This window comes from Populus trichocarpa, chromosome 6, assembly GCF_000002775.5.
Source record: "Populus trichocarpa isolate Nisqually-1 chromosome 6, P.trichocarpa_v4.1, whole genome shotgun sequence".
NCBI lineage: Eukaryota > Viridiplantae > Streptophyta > Magnoliopsida > Malpighiales > Salicaceae > Populus > Populus trichocarpa.
This window is the reverse complement of record NC_037290.2, coordinates 18,924,928-18,938,192: the sequence shown is the minus strand read 5'-3', so window position 1 is coordinate 18,938,192 and position 13,265 is coordinate 18,924,928. Positions and strand designations below refer to the sequence as shown.

The window sequence follows — 13,265 nt, the reverse complement described above, 5'->3', positions numbered from 1 at the left end:
TTTAATTATGAGTTACCAAAGTATATATAAAATTAGTGAAGTCTTGAATATCAAACATTTAGTTTAACGGTACAGGCTGGTTTGTTTTTGTATTTTAAAAATATTTAAAAAAAAATTAAAATTATTTTATTTTTTTTATTAAATTAATATTTTTTTATATTTTCAAATCATTATTTTGATGTCCTGATTTTAAATAATATTTTAAAAATAAAAAAAATTATTTAATATATTTTTAAATAAAAAATATTTAAAAAAAAAATAATTAATATATTCTACAACATCTAAGAATTAACTAGTTACATGACCCGCGCGATGCCGCGGGTTAATTTTTTTGCATAAAAAATATTAAAAAAATGCTAAGATCTAAAAAGTGTTAGGTTTTTTTGCAAAGTTATACCCAAGAGTCTTGGGTTTGACTGCAATGCCTAATCCAAGCGTAATATTTATAATAACATTAAACTTGAATGACCCAAGTTTAATTGGGTCTGGCTACAATATCAAACCCAATAGTTTTGGATGTGAGTCTGGCTGCAAGGTTATGTCATAAAAGTGTGATAATTAATTAGATTAATTAAAAAGAAAAAAACAAAGAAAAAAAACTAACATGAAGAAAAAATCTAATGAAGAAAAAGAAAAAAATGTGAATTAACTGGGTTAACCCGTCAAACCTGAGATCCGTGTCATGAAAGTCTGATAACTAAATAGAAAAAAAATTAATATCAACAAACTAAATAAAAAAAATTTAATTAAAAAGAAAAAAAAAAGAAGGCATTAGCCTTTTCACCGTGGACTGTACTGTGCAGTCCATAGTGAAAGGCATAAAAAGCAAAAAAAAAAAAAAACTAAAGGCATCAGCCTTTTCACCGTGGACTGCATACAATATTAAAAGATGAAATTGGAAGAACAAAACTAATGAGGAAAAAGAAAAACAATCTGACTCAACTGGGTTAACCCATCAAACCAGGTTAACCCGTCAAACCTGAGATCCGTGTCATAAAAGTGTGATAACTAAATAGAAAAAAAAAATTTAATATTAATGAACTAAATAAAAAAAAGATTAATTAAAAGGAAAAAGCAAAGAGAAAAAAAACCTATAGGAAGAAAAAAAAATAATGAAGAAAAAGAAAAAAAAATCTAAATCAACTGAGTTAACCCATCAAACCAGGTTAACCCGTCAAACCTGGGATCCGTGTCATGAAAGTCTGATAATTAAACAGAAAAAATTTAATATTAAGAAACTAAATTAAAAAAAATAATTACAAAACAAAAAAAAGACAAAAAAAAAGAAATTAAAAGTATCAGCTTTTTCACTGTGGACTGCACTGTGCAGTCCATAGTAAAAGGCTTAAAAAGGAAAAGGAAAAAAAAAACAAAACAAAGGCATACGCCACGGGTTTTTTTTTTTTCTTGCATAAAAAATATCAAAAAATACTAAGATCTAAGAGTATTATGTCCTTCTACAAAGATATACCCAAGAGCCTTTGGTCCAGTTGTAACGCTTGACCCAAGAGTAATATTTATAATATTAATAATAATATTAAACTTTCATGACTCAAGTTCAAGTGAGTCTAATTGCAACACCGGACCTAAGAGACTTGGATGTGGGTCTGACTGCAAGGTCGAGTCATAAAAGTGTGATAATTAAATTAATTAAAAAGAAAAAAACAAAGAAAAAAAACCAACAGGAAGGGAAAAAACTAATGAAGAAAAAGAAAAAAAATCTGAATTAACTGGGTTAACCCTTCAAACCAAGTTAACCCGTTAAACCTTAGATTCGCGTCATGAAAGTTTGATAACTAAATAGAAAAAAAAAATTGATGGGTTAACCTATCAAGCTCGGGATATGTGTCATGAAAGTCTGATAATTAAATAGAAAGAAATTTAACATTAACAAACTAAACTAAATGAAAAAAATTAATTAAAAAGAAAAAAAGCAAAAAAAATAAAATTCTAGGTTAACCCGTCAAACTTAGGATTCGTGTCATGAAAGTCTGATAACTAAATAAAAAAAAATTACCATTAACAAACTAAATTAAACAAAAAAAATTCATTTAAAAAAAACACAAAGAAAAAAGCAAAAAAAAATCCATAAAGGCATAAAAAACAAAAAGATAAAAAAAAAACAAAAAAAATTAAAAAAAAATATATGTTATAATATAATAATAATAATAATAATAATAATAATAATTATTATTATTATTATTATTATTATTATTATTATTATTATATACAAGTACAATTAAATTAAAAGGCGTGGGGAAAGCACCTTTAGAGTATTACTTAATTAATTCGGCAATCAGTTTCTTCAGGATGAACTGATTGGCCCAGTTCTTAACTTGGTCCAAACCCAAGCCCAACGGTAAGGGAATGTTTATTTTTAAAGTATTAAAAATAAGTTTTTTTTAAAATAAAAAAATATTATTTTAATACTTTAAAAATAAACATTTTTTTACCATTGGGCTTGGGTTTGGACCAAGTTAAGAACTTAGCCGCTACTGCGTGTTTATCACCATTATCTTAACGGGCTGGGTTGCTTCTGTTGGGACCTAGTATTGTCTTTTTCTTCTTTATACTTATTTTTAATAACAGCACATCAAATCAATCTAAAAATATAAAAAAAAATTAATTTAAATTTTTTTAAAAAAAAAACAATTTTGAAAAACAAAATTAAACAAAATACATACAGAAAGTCCAACCCCAACGGGTAAGCTAATGTTTTATGACGTGAATACATGGAAGGTGGATGGATATTCTCTGATGGTCAGCTCGGTGGAGCCAGGGGCGGAAGGAAGGGGGGGCAAGCAGGGGCCCGGGCCCCCCCTAAAATATTTCGCCCCTGTAATATATATATATATATATATATATATATATTATTAGGTAATTAAGTGTGGAGGAGGTTTTTTATTCTACGAAGGTGAGTTTTTTTACTGTAATTAAGTGCGATTTTTCAATTTGATTTTTTTAAAATTAATTTACGTAGCCCTAATATAAATCCTGTAAATATAAAATCATTACTTTGCGCAATAAATTCTGCAGCCGGTCAAAAACAAATATAAATATAAATCATAAGTAAAAATTTTCAACGAAAAGATTGAAGCAGAGCCATCAATTAATTTATTTTTCATCAAACAAAATAAGGTAACTTAAATTTAAAATCTATTTTTATTTTGTTTTGAGATTGTTAATAATTTGATGAGGTTTTTTTTTTTATAATTCTACCATTTTTGCTTCATTTTTTTCTCAGATCTGCTAATTTTACCAATTGTTTTTTGAATTCTTGTTATAGTGTTTTTTTGTTAATTAATTAGATATATTTTATTGGTTTGTTTTGATTATACTTTGATTTTTTTTATGTTTTGTTTTTAGCAGAATCATCAAAATTATCAATTTTTTCTCACGATATATGATTTGATTTTAGGTTGAACCATGAACAAAATAAGAAGAATTTGATTTTTTTTTTCAAAAAAAATATTGATAACTCGCAGCCTAGTGAACCAACTCCAATGTGTAATGTTAAAGTTATGGTTGAGCAACTCCAATGCGCCTCAGTTTACAAAGAACCCGCGTGGATTAGTGAGAATAGTTCTTTATTATTTTTTGCTTTATTTCAAAGTTTATCGTACATAAATAATGCTTCGTTTTAGCTAATGTTTCTTATATACTTTGTATGTTTATATTTGATAGATATAAAGACCAACAACATTAAAGTGATGAATATATTATGAAGATGAAATTAACTTCGTTGCTTTGACTCAATTTTGTATTTCTTCGAACCTTTTACCTTATACAAAGATCATTATATGTTTATAGTAAGTTATTTGAATAAAACTAAATTATACAAGTTTTTTTTTACAACTCATGTACAATAAAGTAAAATAAATATTATATTTTATTATATTAATTATGGCCCCCTAACAAATAATTCTAACTTCGCCCCTGGGTGGAGCAGCCATAACCACTTGAGTGGTCCATGGTTCGCATTGATGTATTCAACACCTGAGAAGACTTCAAGCTCATTGGATCATGGAAAAGTGGCTACCTTGACTTTCTGTTCATAGACCAATTCTAGGCACATCTCTTACAAGAAGCCTGTACAAGCTCATTGGATGTTGGAGAGCCCATGTAATAAATAAATAAATATCAAATATTAATTTAAATTGAAGTATTATGTATAATTTTGAAACCCGGACCGACCCGGCAGGTCGACCCGGGCCTGGGACCGGTCCGGGTCTAAGTAAAAACCCACCTGAAAGTTGGCCCGACGAAACCCGATCGACCCAGAACCCGGGCGACCCGAGTAAACCCGGCTGATACCCAACCTTTTTTTAATATATATATATATATAGTTTTGAAACCCGGACTGGCCTGGCGGGTCGACCCGGGCCTGGGACCGGTCCGGGTCTAAGTAAAAACCCACCTGGGAGTTGGCCCGACGAAACCCGATCGACCCGGAACTCGGGCAACCCGGGTAAACCCGGCTGATACCCAACCTTTTTTTAATATATATAAGTTTGCAGGTGTCTGCAGCTGCATTTAAGTCGCTTGGCTGGTGGGAACGAGTGCAGGTGAACGAAGAAGCTTACCATTCCGCCGTCAATCAGTTATTCAGCTAAGCAGGGTATCAACAGCACCACAAAGCAAGCCAACCTCGTACACAGAATGAACAAACTCAGGCTCAGCCAGGGCCCTACTCTCTTTCAAAAAGAGAACAGCTCCAACCCGCCCTATACGGGATGCCGGACCGGAATCCGCCTCTTCTCTGTTGGTTGAGAAGTACTCTTCTCTGGTAGGGAAACCGTTTGCAAGGGAAGAGTCAGCAAGAGCAGCCCAGAGATGAGAGGAAGAGGCGTCCATGAAAGAGAAACGCAGGCGCTGTGGTTGGGCACAAAAAACTAGGGGGAGAGAGAGAGAGAGACAAAGACCGTGCATTTTGAATTTTGTGGTCCATGAGCTTTTTTCTTTCTTTTTCAGTGGTCCACTACTCCACTGGTTTGAATTTTGTGTGCGCCTATAGATAAAATGCCAAAGGTCTAAGAACTGGCTTTTACCTGATTTTTTTTAGGTTGACCCGGGTCAACCCATTTGACCAGTGACCCAATCATTATATCGGGTCGACTACTGGATCGGATTTAAAAACTTTGGTACTATGTAGTTCATTGACATTTGCTGGCTATATGGCTCTAGCTAATTTGGCAACTTGCTTTGTTAACTAATAGCTAGCTTTTGCATTTTTAAACCCTACATGAATTTGAGATCGTTGGCCCCTTGTTGCTTCACAAATAGGTCTATCAGTCTATGAATCACAAGGCTTCTTTTTTTTTACTTTTGTCTTTGAATTTATACATGTCGAAACCTCTATATAATTTAAGTTATACTACTTTGAAAAGAAAAGAAAAAACCATGTCAACAATAAAGTATTGGGCGAAGATGAGACCACCTTCTGTATTTTGATTTTCAAGCCCTTTGACTTAATTCAAGTAAAATACATCATATTACAAGTATAGTAAATAAAAAAAAAACTTAAAAAGCGTAGTTATTTTCAACAATAGACGTGCATAATAGCTCTCTCCAAACTAAAATGGTGAATTAATTTTATTTTTTTATGTTCTATTTTATGTGTTTTTCAATTAATAATTATGTTTTTTTTTATATTTCTTTGAGATATAAAGGTTTTGATGAGATTGTAGAGTTTGATTATAAATCAATTTCATGAGATATGGTTTTAATTTGTAGCATTAAGACGTAATTAGAAGAATAAGGACCAAACAAAGGAAAACATCAGGGTGGCCCATTCTAAATTTGCATTAAAAAATTATTTTTAGTCCCTATATTGTTCATTGACTTTGTTTTAGGCCCCTTTAGTTTTGGAATTTTATTTTTTGATACAAATTTTATTTTATTCACGTTTCAGTCGCTAAATTTGAGAAAAAAGAAATAAAATCATTAGAAAATGAAAAGGCAGAGAAAAAAAATTCTCGGTTGACTATATTCCATGAAAAAAATTGTTTTTAGTGTCAATGAGTTTCATTTGACGAGAGAAGTTCATTTGAGGTGTTTCTTACCCTTCATCTTATCGGAAAAAGGAGATCGAGATTGAGAGAATTTTTTCAATTTTATTTTATTTTTGGGTCCAATTTAGGGGTTTTGAAGTTGAGAAATTAGTTTATTAACATTGTAATGATGTTTATTAGGGTTTTTTTTTTAAAATAGATTGAAAATGTTTTTTTAATTAAAAAGACTCCACCCTAATTTTCTGGTTACCTCTCTGGTGTTCAAAATCTAGACAAGTAGATGAAGCGTCATTTTCTTAAAAAAAAAATAGTTGGTGACATGTCATCCACCCCTTAAACCAAGCAAAAAAAAAAAAAAAAAAAAAAGGCAAGCGAGCTTGGTCTTACTAGTCCACAATCTTACCTATTAAATACAATTTAGTTTTTATTTTGTTTTTAAATAAGATTATAACATTTTTTTAGGATATTATTTTATTAAATACCATTTAAATTTCATATTGTTTTTGAATAAGATTATAATATTTTTTTAATAATATTACCAAGTATTTTTTTTGTATAATCCTTAATATTTTTTTTAAAAAAAATTATTTATATATACATATATAATACCATACAAGTAAATAAAAAACAAATTTTAAAAAAGTTCATTAAAACTAAACAAATCCATGGCCTGGGGTTAGGGGTATATAGAATATAGATTGGAGGTTCACTCAACAACAACGTTGCTAGTTGCTACAAATGTTAAATGAAGAGGGCCAATAGGAAAGACGAAGAAAAGGGCAACAGAGAGAGACCTCATCGCCTGTCAATTCTTTAAACAGATAATACAGCCAACAGTAGCCCTCATCTTCCAATGTCAATCTCCCTATGGATCATGATTTTTTAAGAGGTAAAAAAAGTAATCTGGCCAACGACAAAATTGTAACAGGAGGGAACTAATCGAAGCCCAGATGCAGTTTTTACTCTTTCTTTCTTTTCTAGCCCTGCTGGTAAATTTAGCTTCTCTAGCATCCAAAGCAGCCGTGTGACCTGTGCATGTTTGTTAGAGTTCTTCAATGGTGGGTGGCGTTCAAGTTTGAAATGGGCACACTATCATGGAAAGGATGTGGTCATCATTTATTTTTGGAGTGGCCATCACATGATTGTTGATTTAATATAGAGAAAGAAAATGTTATGTTCAAGTGGAAATCTAGCATAGCATCATTTCAACCTCTTTTCCATGGAGCCTGCCTCTAGCTGCAATTATCGAAGGCCATGTTCTGCTCTTTGTCAAATGCAAGTTGGCTAATGGCTAGGCCGGTAGGATGGTGTGCATCACAAATCTAGGAAGGTTGGTGTTCATAAGAAATAGATTTTTCAGAATTACTATTAGTTTGTCCCTGCAGGAACTTCATTTTTTAACGCAGTTTATATCAGCGGGCTTGAAAATTGATGAGAGATTGACCCTGGGAAATTTGTTTCTGGCTTGAAGCCAAAATTGGGGTTTTACTCTTTCTTTACTTCTTGACAGCAGGATCCTGGCAGGCCGTGTGGGAGGAAAAACAGGAAGAAGGGGGGGAGAAGGAAGGAGTCCTTGACAAATGACAACAAAGGAACTTTGAAGGGGCATGTGAGTAAAAGCATGGTGTGCGTGTATGAAATTAATAATGGGGAAATGAAAAGCATCTCTCATCTCTCAGAGAGAGAGAGAGAGAGAGAGAGAGAGAGAGATGACCGCAATCCGAAGCCTAAGAATAAGGTACAAGCAATAACTGCAGCAGCAGCACAGCAGAAAAACAGCATCATCCCATTTATCTATTTGCTTTGCTTTTTCAGCCCAACCCATTCTCTCTCTGTCTCTTTCTCTCACTAGGAGGGGGGGAAAGAGGGTAAAAATACACCCGCAAAAGACCCTCTCTTTCTCTCTCTATACAGAAGCTAAAAAACACAAAGCCACCCAAATAAGAAAGAAGGAAGAAACATGGAAACTCCACGCAACCCATTCTCAAAAACAAAGAAGAGTCCACACCACCCAACTCTCTTTCTCTTTCTCTTTCTTCAATGGCCCAGCTGGACCAAAATTCATGTTTAGAAGAAGAAAAACAAAAAAGAAAAGAGAGAAGAAAGAAGGATATCATAAGATGTCTTCGAATGGGATGTCTTCAAATGTTGTCCTCCAACCAAACCCACCTCACCTCACAGACCCATAATTCAGTATGCCAGAAATACCCTTCTGCAACCCCCCAAAAAATCCCATCTTCATCACTGTCTCATGTCTCAAAAGAACACATATTTTTCACCGAATTATGTGGGCTTCTTTGGGTTTTCTTTGTCTTGGTCAGAGTTTCACAGGGAAAACAGGAAAGCAAGAACCTTCCCATTCCTCTCTCTATCTCTCATCTCTCTTCACTACCCTCACCCTTCTCGATCTCATCTTTCCTTTTATTATTTCTTGCCCATCCCTTTCTCTTTCTCCTTTCTCATTAAAACTCTCTCTAACCTGTTTCCTTCCTTTTATTTCTTCTACCTTTCTCATCTTTCTCCTTTCATTTTTCTCCTCCTATCCATCAAACATACAAAGCCTCTTCTTTGCTTTTAGTTTCTGGGTGCTAGTTTTTATCTTTTCTCATCATGAAGAAGATGAAAGCTGCTGTTGCTGCGATGGACTTTTCTCCTCCTTCATATGCTGCCATGTATGAAGATCCAAGGATCATGCTCAAGCATCAGAGTCTTATGCAGGACTATGATGAGTTATACAAGGTAGTAGCTTTTCTGGGTTTTCGAGCTTTTCTGATTTCTTTGTGGGTTTTCGGTTAGATCTGCTGTTTTGTTAGATCTCCTTTGTTGGGTTTTGTTCATATGCTCTTTTGGTTGCTGAGATTATTGAGAATAACAAGAGAAATGAACTTGTCTTTGATTTGTTTCAGTATTTATGTGAATCTTGCCTTTCCTAAGCTAGATACTGGGAAGGGTTAAGCCTGCAGCTTATTAAGCCAAATGCTTTATAAGGCTTGTCTGAGGGTGGATTTTGTGCTATTTTGGTATCTTTTCATGATCTCGCACGTTTCTTGCCCTGAATCAGCATCCATACAGATCAGTTGACTTGTTATCTGGCAACTGTTTCTGGGTTTAATTCATGAATTCGTAGTGTCTAATCTCTTTGATTTTATCCCCTGGCATGTGTTTGTATGCATTTTTGGTTTTCACACAGATGATTTGTGTGGTTTATTAAAAAACAATGCTTTTACCCCTATTACCTATCTGTCCGGTTGAATAATTCCCAATATTATGGGTTCCCTACCTTTCCCTTTGGATGTTCAACAGAAAAACCTTTTTGGGTCCTTTTGTTTCTCTTTTAATTACTTGATATGTAGTTCTTCTAAGTTCTCCATCTTAGGTTGCAACATAGAACTGTTTATAGATGGATTTATAATCCTAAGCATTTCTCAGGAAACAGAAGCCAAGAAAAGGAAATTGCAGATGATGAGACAGAAAAAATTGACCCTAATGGCTGAAGTCAGGTAAAGTATTCTGCCTTTATATGCTTTTATATTTGCATAGACTCGTAATCAGATATTAAAGTTGAAATTTGGGTGGTGTTTACCTTGTGAATTGTAGGTTTTTGAGACGACGATACAAGTACTTGACACAAAACAAGTCTCAGAAACCCCCAATGGAGCAAAATTTTGTGCAACCACAGAACTTAGTAACTGCTAGTAAAAAACTAAAGGAGAAGAACTCTTGTGGAAATAATTCTTCTCTCAGACCACCAGTTCCACGTTTTGATTTAAACCAGAAAGGAAAGGTTTACATTGAAAGGGAAGCCACTTTGCGAAACCCTGCTCCAATTTTTGACTTAAACAAGAAGCAAAAGACTCACATTGGAAGGGAGGTTGCATTGCTAAACTCAACAATTCCTGACCTGAACAAGAAGGAAAGGACTTACAGTGTCAAGGAAGCCACTGTTCAAAATAATACTCCAATTTTTGACTTGAACGAAATTTCGGTAATTATTTATTAACTGTTATTAACTACCGAGCTTTGAACACGTGCATTTGCTTTCTATTTTGGGCTAACATGATAATTTAACTCCATTGCAGACTGAAGAGGAAGAACATGTTAACGGTGACATGTTGAGAACAGAGGAGCCAAAAATTAGTTTGATGAGAGGTGCTAGTGATGAGATGCATAATGAAAGGAAGTTATCAGCTTGTAGGAATGTTGGAAATGGATCCAGCAGGGCAGGGAAGAGGAAGATTACTTGGCAAGATCAGGTGGCTTTGAGGGTTTGAGTCCATTCTTATTATTCCAGTTGTAGGTACTGTATTGTGGCAAGTCTGGAAAAGTATCCCTTGCCTCAACTTGTTATGGTTAATTCTCGTTTTCCTGTTTCTATTTGTAAAGGAAAAAAAAAAAAGATAGTTCCATATATTGTTAACATAGATGAAATGAAGAAATTGATGCCCTTTGTTCAGAAATCAATTTGTTTGCTAAATTCATTAGATCTCTTTATTAGTTTTTGTAAATAATGCTTGCAGTTTGGTCACAAGGAGAGCTAGGAGCCAGGAATATTTCAAGAAGTTGCTTTTAGGTTTGGTTAATTGATGTGGGGCTCCTATCAATTTTGTTTCTTTGCCTCGTGTTCTTGGTTGTTGAATAGGCTTATACTATTGTATCATTCGACTTTCTTGACCGGCAGTGGCTGTTGGATTTTGCCGGATAGAAATGATATTATTATATTCATATTAATATATATTTATTATTAATAAAAATTTAAATTATTTTTAATATTTATATAATAGTAGAATAAAAAATTTAGAGTAAAGATAAAGTTCATGGGACAAAAATATCTTGTAAATTATAAAATTTTTATTATTATGAGATTTTTATTACATCAAAATATTGATTCAAAAATATTTGTGGTGCTCTTTTAAATAATAGATATTTATTAGCGTCGTAGAGATCGATATATATTATGTTTTTTTTTATTTAAAAAAAACAATTATTCTTATAAGTTGAGATATAAATGATATCTAGAACTAATATGTAGGTGTTTGTTATAAAACATGCACAATGAATTGACTCGCATGAGAATTCTATATGGACAAATCATTCATGTCTATAGAAATGCTCGTGTGATGATTGTGTACATGATTTTTAGACTTGAAATCACTAAATATCTTATATATAAAATATTATACTTTGATTATATTACATATTATCTTAATTGAGATAACAAAAAGGTATACATTTGATATAATATGAATTATATGAAGGTACTTAAGTGATAAAAAAAGGGTTCATCATCTTAGGTGAATTAGAAAAATTATTTTATCTGTTCTTAAAATTACATTGACTGAGAAATCCTTGGTCAAAGTGGAATGAAATTTGAAAAAGGTTTTAAATTTTATTTAAATAATCAATGATTATTATATAGAAAACAAACATGATTCAATATGATAGACATACTTCATACTTTAATGTTAAATCAAAGCATTATTGATGAAAGAATATTAATTACACCGAGAAACCAGTTACTAAAAGGTTAAGTCAAACACTAATGACTTTTTTAATATTTTAGGGATTATAACACTTTTCTTGATGATGCACCTAATCTTCAAAAAAAAATTAATCAATTGTTGAATTGATAATAAATTAAATTATTTAATTCTATTTAATTAGAATTATGATTTATATTTGGGATAATATATTAGAAACCTAATGGGTCACACACATTAAGAACAATTAGTCAGAAATTAAACTATGATTATTTAATTAAGTATGACTTGATTAAATATATTTTCGAAATTAAGGATTAGAATATAAATAATATATAGATTATTTTTTTAGACTTAGAAAAATCAAATAAGAAATTGGTTGAGTTATTTTTTAAAATTGTCTTGATTTAATGTATGTATATTATTTAGAGGGGAATTGATATTTTACTAATTTATAGAATTTTTCAGATTTTTTTTATAATAAATAGGTTATGCTTTTTATTGTGAGAAGGTTGTCTGTTAGATAAAAAATCTACATAAATCACAAAATAAAAAGTTAGCACTCTAGACATAACAATCTCTTTTTTAAAAATAGAAATTTAGAAGATTTCTCAATTATGGTTCGTGTAGATTGTCGTTGGAAACCTGACAAGTGGATAACTTGTGATTTGCGACATCTCAGCCTTTAAAAAATTATTCAAAGTAAAAAAAAAATTATATTTTTAGAAAATAAAACTTTAAATAATTTTAAATTTATCTAACATAATCACAACAAAAACTTTCAAATAATTTTATTTTATTATCTTCATCGCCTTTACTGTATTCAAAACCTATCAGCAGCACCCATATTTCCATAAAGAAACGTGGACTTCGAATCTTGGTGCTGTAATTGCTACAGCCAACAGTTTGTATTTTGACAAGATTGGTAGGTCTGTGATCTGCTGGAATTGAAGTTACTTTTCTCGTACGTTATGGGGCCTGTGCTGGTTAGGAAGGGAAATGCCTTCAAACTTCAAAGATGGAGTTGATGGGGCCTGCTCTGTTCTCTGGGGTTAGACTAAGGACCAATTCATCAAGCCATGCATAACGATAGTGGTTAGCGAGTTCCTTTCATGAATGAATGGAGATGGAGAGTGCAATCAATGGAGATTATTATTTGTTGCTTTCGGTGGAAGAACAATTCACTAACAAATACTAAACACTAAAGCATTTTTATGGTTTCTCTCACAAATAACTGTGTACTTGAATAGTTAGATTAAAAAAATATTAATTTGATTCTCAAGTTTTTTATACAATTAAGGTTTAATTTTAGTTTCAAAGTGAAAATGACATAGAACATAGATGTTCGAGTTTAATGCAAAAAAATTATTTTAGTCCCTCATATTTCTTGGTTTATAGGTTATTAATCCCTTTAGTTTTAAGAAATTTAATTTTAGTATCGAAATTTATTTTCTTTATTTTTCAATCCTTTTCTACGAGAGGAGAGGGAGAGAGAGGATTACTGAATTTTGGTTCAGAGAGAGAAAATCATTGTTTATATCTATTCTGACCATCAAAATAGTTTAAATTTGTGTTAATGAGTTCCATTCGGTGGAAAGTCTTCTAATAGTTGTTCCAAGCCTCAATATTATCTAAAAACAAGATCTAGATCGAGGATGAGAAAATCTATTTAATTTGATTTTATGATTGAGCCTTTTTGGGGTTTATTGGGTTGCTAAATTGATTTCTACAAGTTCTTGGATTTTTTTGTGTGTTTTTAGCTTTCAGTAGTTGAAAA

At 31.9% G+C, this 13,265-nt stretch overlaps 1 protein-coding gene across 1 annotated transcript; it reads left to right on the top strand.

Annotated features, from left to right (window-relative positions):
- Positions 1–7,830: 7,830 nt before the first annotated feature.
- Positions 7,831–10,468, top strand: LOC7485251 (uncharacterized). The gene is made up of 4 exons (XM_002308373.4): positions 7,831–8,750; positions 9,441–9,511; positions 9,609–9,996; positions 10,091–10,468. The coding sequence occupies exons 1-4, from the start codon at positions 8,622–8,624 to the stop codon at positions 10,280–10,282; spliced, it is 780 nt and encodes a 259-aa protein (XP_002308409.1). The 5' UTR covers positions 7,831–8,621; the 3' UTR covers positions 10,283–10,468.
- The last annotated feature ends 2,797 nt before the right edge of the window (positions 10,469–13,265 follow it).

Coding starts and splice junctions, on each gene's coding strand:
- LOC7485251 (XM_002308373.4), top strand. CDS start 8,622: ATGAAGAAGATGAAAGCTGCTGTTGCTGCGATGGACTTTTCTCCTCCT. Junction 8,751..9,440: donor ACTATGATGAGTTATACAAG/GTAGTAGCTTTT, acceptor AGCATTTCTCAG/GAAACAGAAGCCAAGAAAAG. Junction 9,997..10,090: donor TTGACTTGAACGAAATTTCG/GTAATTATTTAT, acceptor ACTCCATTGCAG/ACTGAAGAGGAAGAACATGT.